At 36.5% G+C, this 5000-nt stretch overlaps 2 protein-coding genes across 2 annotated transcripts in view; one reads left to right on the forward strand and one right to left on the reverse strand.

The window, feature by feature from the left end:
* Positions 1–6: 6 nt before the first annotated feature.
* On the forward strand, positions 7–3824 carry LOC144976821 (X-linked retinitis pigmentosa GTPase regulator-interacting protein 1-like). Its single transcript, XM_078921301.1, has 4 exons — positions 7–143; positions 1041–1125; positions 2182–2327; positions 3424–3824. The coding sequence occupies exons 1-4, from the start codon at positions 11–13 to the stop codon at positions 3534–3536; spliced, it is 477 nt and encodes a 158-aa protein (XP_078777427.1). The 5' UTR covers positions 7–10; the 3' UTR covers positions 3537–3824.
* Positions 3685–5000, reverse strand: part of LOC144976478 (protein fantom-like) — a 23163-nt gene continuing 21847 nt past the window's right edge. The window contains exon 7 of the mRNA XM_078920769.1: positions 3685–3709. Coding sequence (XP_078776895.1) covers positions 3685–3709 — 25 coding nt within the window. The remainder of the gene's footprint in view (positions 3710–5000) is intronic.

Raw genomic sequence — 5000 nt, forward strand, 5'->3', positions numbered from 1 at the left:
CTCACCCCCCATGCAGAATGACAGTGTCAAGCAGTTGTTTGTGGAATACCGATTCTATGATGTGGACCCTGAGATGACGGAGACGCCATTTTCCCTGCCCAAACCTCGACCTTACCAGTCCATTGCATTCAATTTCAGCAACTGTAAGTTTTGATTCCTACCAATCTTTGTTGAGCGGGTGGTTGGATGGGAGCATCACCCTTGAATCATATACCTATGATGTTCTCATGGGCGTACGATCCGATAGTGATGTCGTTTCTTCTTCTCTTTACTAGCCTATCCTGCTTCTTTGGTTTGTGATTGTATTTTTGACAGGGGATATTTTTTTTTCTGTAAATCTTCTGCCTGTTTGTTCTTGGTTATTTATAATTTAGCTTATGATATCTTTAGGTTGTGATTTTGATTTACATTTGTACTATTTTTGTTAGATTGCTTGTTTTTTTGTTTCAGCGGTCTCTCATATAACCTCAATTGTGTTGGAAGAGACCTAAAGCAACAAACAAACAAACAAAAATCTTTGTTGATGTCTTTTGAAATGTTTATTTTCAAACCTCGGTTAGATTTATGTTCATATGGTTTAGGTTTGTTTCATTATATAATAATTGTAAGGATAATTGCAATTATGATGATAATAATGACCTTGATGATGATAAAGACTATAATAATAATGATATTGATATGATAAGAAGAAGAAGAAGAAGAAGAAGAAGAAGAAGAAGAAGAAGAAGAAGAAGAAGAAGAAGAAGAAGAAGAAGAAGAAGAAGAAGAAGAAGAAGAAGAAGAAGAAGAAGAAAAAGAAGAAGAATGATTATAATGATAATGATTTTAATAATAAGAATAATAATACCATCAGGAAAAAAGCTGGATACCATGGCAATGTGATAATGGAAAACCAGATAGAACAATCTCATCATTAGAGCAGACGTTTCATAATTAATTGAAGTAAAATTCATGTAACTAAAAATTTGAAAACCCTTTGTTCGGTTTGCCTTTCATCAAGAGTATCACTGGTTTTCCTATGTTTTATTTCATCTTTGCAGCCATCCAAGTGGACATGAAGCACAATTACAAGCGCAGAGAATATCTAGCCAGCATGCTGCTACCGGATCATCCAGATAAGGGCAGGTAGGTTTGATTGAAATAATAGTCATTATGTCAACAATATTTGTGATAGACTAGTGTCCTATCCAAAGGGTATCAAGCAATTGCTATTGTCCAGTCACGTTATAGAAACTGGGATAAACTCCAGCTCCATGGGCCTAATGGCTCTGAAGGACTAATTCATGTCGACAATATATAACTGCAGTATATAATTAATTCAGAAAAGAGAGTGGAGCAGGCACTTATGTTGATAATAAAAAGAAATGAAGTGTAGTAGGAAAGTGCCAGAAGACAATAGAGAATTAAAATTTCCCGGTGGCGATGGGGGGTCGAACCTGCGACGTTACTGATATGACAACGCTGTCTGGCCAGGGAGAGCATGGCTCTACCGTCTGAGCTATCCACCACTCCAGTATATGATTAAAGTATACATGTCATTGTGTTTTGTTTTTTTTGTAGTGGTATTATGTCTGGGTGAATAAGATGCTTGAAATTGAATGTATAGCCACAAATCACAGTCCGGCTATGTGGTCTTGTGCTAGGACACTCGCTTTCGGATCAGAAGGTCCTTGGTTCGAGCCTCGTTCGGCGCATAGTTGAATCCTTGGAAAAGGCTCTTTACTCACATTCTCTCACTGTACTCAGGTGTAAAATGACTACCTGGCCGTTAACAGTATTGTTTCTGTCTGAAAAAAATGTACTATCGCCGAACAGGCGTCATGTCACGTCCTATATGTTAAATGTTCTGTTGGCCAGGGACCCTTTGTAAAGCGCTTTGAGCATGTTTAGTGGATATTGTGCTAAATAAAAGCTCAATTAGTAATTAGTAATTTCTGTTTGGTATGGTCAAGAAAAAATTCAATTTCTTACATTGCAAAGATCTCAAAGTTCGTATTTTTGGAAGGCGTGGATTGTGTATCTTGGGCAGGTGGGGGGGGGGGGGGGAACGTTGATGCTGTAGTGTTATTCGGTGGAAAAATCGTAATTTTTACTTTTTAAAATAGACACAAACAAATACTATTTAACTGGAATGTAAACACTAAGTGTTTCTTATTTTGATCTATTTGAATTTTTGCCCAGGATCAAGTTCACTGTAGTAAGCGAACCACCAGAACTGGCCACTGGAGAGTCGGCACAGCTAGAATGTGAGGATGTAGGTGTGGCTTATGTCAGTCTGAGAGACATGTTGGCAAAGGGGCAGGATCTTCGTGACCAGAATATCGACAGTAAGTATCTTATAAGGAATACTACATGTAGGCAGTGCTTCCTTAAGAGAGATAATATATGAAGACTGACTGAAAAGTCCACCTCCAAAATCACAACTTCAAAATAATTGCAACACAAAATAAAATTTCTTTAAAATGTTATGCACTTTCACGCATCATCAGTGCACATTCCATGAGAGATATAGATAATCCATCAAACAAACGCATGATGTCAACAGGAATCTCCCAAGTTGTCCAAAGTGAGCACATTTGGGATTAATTATTTTGTCCAATAAAAAAGAAAAAGAAAATGCCTAAAGCAAGACTGGAACCCGGAACCCTCTGGGCCACAATGCAGTGCCTGGACCACTCAGCTAAAAAGGTAAACCATATTTCAAACGAAAGCTTTCAATGTCGGCTTTAAAACAATACCTTTACTTTTACACTGAATTGTCATCTCCTCTGACACAGTGTGTGCCAAACAATTCTGTTGGCAAAACACATTTTCACCTTACAGCACCTGCTCAAAAAAATCATTTTTCCTGTTCTTAACCAGTGCATCTGTACATCTGTCAAAGTGATGAGTCATATATGATGCACTCTAACCATTCCATCTTCTTGCCCATCTTCTTACTGCACTAATATATCAATACATGCATCATTGTCCATGGTTTTGATTTTCCTTCAGCTGTCACTGTACACAGCTTTAATCAAATTTATTCAAAGAAGCCATGCTGTTGATCTACTTTCATTAACTCTCTCCATACCAAACTATGAAAATTGTCACATTTGTTACGATACAAATCATTTGAGTTTACTTTTTGGATTCTGGATCACTCTGTCTTGACTTCAGTGGTTTCTAATTCTAAATATAAGAGGTAACAAATGTCTTTTATTCACCTGTAATTTTATCTATCTGTCATTCCATTTATACATTATTCCATCTTCTAATCCATCCATCCATTTCTCTGTCTATTGGTCCATCCATCCATTCATCTAGCCATCCATCCATCCATCCGTCCATCTATCCATGCAATACCTTAATCACCCTCCCCGACACAGACAAACACAAACTCGGGAGCTCATATCATATCATTCATTTCTTATTTCACTCCAGTATTAAACCCAGATGATGAGAGTCACGTGATTGGGCAGATGATGGTGACTGTTTCCTGTGTGGACGTCCTCAAGGCCGTGGAAGGAGAGATGCAGATTGTTGGGACGTATTGAATAGTCCCAAAGGCTCTCTTTTTACTTAGTCTCTGTCTAAATTCATATCCCGATGCAAGCTGTTTATATTACAAATAAGAAATATAAACTGGCTAAAGATTCAGAGGGAAATATTAATTTTTTTGGACCTGAAATATGTAGAGGTATACTATCCCCTTGATGGGTTGATGGAGCTGTTAAATGAAATACCAAGCAAACATTAGTCATTAGTAACCCCCCCCCCCTCCTTCTCTCTCTCTCTCTCTCTCTCTCTCTCTCTCTCTCTCTCTCTCTCTCTCTCTCTCTCTCTCTCTCTCTCTTCTCTCTCTCTCTCTCTCTCTCTCTCTCTCTCTCTCTCTCTCTCTCTCTCTCTCTCTCTCTCTCTCTCTCTCTCTCTCTCTCTCTCTCTCTCTCTCTCTCTCTCTCTCTCCCTCATTTGATGATTTACACAATCGTAATTTAATTTGTTATGAACTATTTTTTTTTTTTTCATTTTTCAATTGTTTTATTCCATTTACTCATATACGTTGCTATAACGTTATGTAGATATTAGAATATTTCAATTCATTAGGTCTATTAGCCTATTAAATTTTTATTTACCATAGATATATATATATATATCATTCATACATTGTCTACCAATCTCATATTATGTTTATTTAATCAGTCATAGAAAATTTGATTTAAAGTCAAAATTATTGAAGTCAAGAGATTTGAATTATTTGCATTTCAAGTAAGTACATTCATTTTCTCAATAAAAATTTCAGCTTCTGATCCAACCTGCGTTTATACCAATTTGAGATGATTTTAATGGTGGTCATTATACATTTATGTCGAATTAATCTGTAATGAATGAAGACTCGAATCTCACAAAAACCAACAAGAGCCAGTTAGTTTTTAAGAATTAATGAATATGTAGCTTAGGGATTTAATTATGCGAAAAACCAACACAAAACAAAAAATTAATTTTAAAAAGCTCTAAGTCACCATCTGGTACCTTATTTGGAGGGTGACAGACTCGTAATCGTACATTTAATGTTATAATAGAAACTAAACAGATCTCCAGTTCTTGACAACAGTCAAAGGTTAGTGACCTTCGGCCTTATTGTGTTAACTGTTGACCACAGAGGTCTAAATCAACTCGTGTTATTTCTCTGTCCTCATGTTTCTTGTCTTTGTTCTAGTATAGGCTTATATGATTTTGCCAAGGGTGAGACAGGCAGATTTACGTGTTAGTGGTAAATGACTTTTTCTCTTTGTAAATAGTCTCTTGTATGTCTTTTTTACTGTTAACGATTAATGTCGCAAACTTTTTAATTTACCAATTATCATTTCAATCATGTGTCTGGGTAGAGTTAATTCTGTCATCCAACTCTAATGCAGGGATAGATTTATGTGGATGCTTCTTAGCATTAGCAGCAGAGGTAAACTTTAGGTCCATTTGATGCTAATGTTGTTAAAATACTTAAAACATATCAAAATGGC

This window comes from Berghia stephanieae, chromosome 7 (genome assembly GCF_034508935.2).
Source record: "Berghia stephanieae isolate SIO BIC M18660-M18661 chromosome 7, UCSD_Bste_1.3, whole genome shotgun sequence".
NCBI lineage: Eukaryota > Metazoa > Mollusca > Gastropoda > Nudibranchia > Aeolidiidae > Berghia > Berghia stephanieae.

Bases quoted from the DNA above. Each gene is read 5' to 3' on its own strand.
- LOC144976821 (XM_078921301.1), top strand. From the start codon at position 11: ATGCAGAATGACAGTGTCAAGCAGTTGTTTGTGGAATACCGATTCTAT. The intron at 1,126-2,181 runs GTAGGTTTGATT...ATTTTTGCCCAG, and splicing joins GATCATCCAGATAAGGGCAG to GATCAAGTTCACTGTAGTAA. The intron at 2,328-3,423 runs GTAAGTATCTTA...ATTTCACTCCAG, and splicing joins TCGTGACCAGAATATCGACA to TATTAAACCCAGATGATGAG.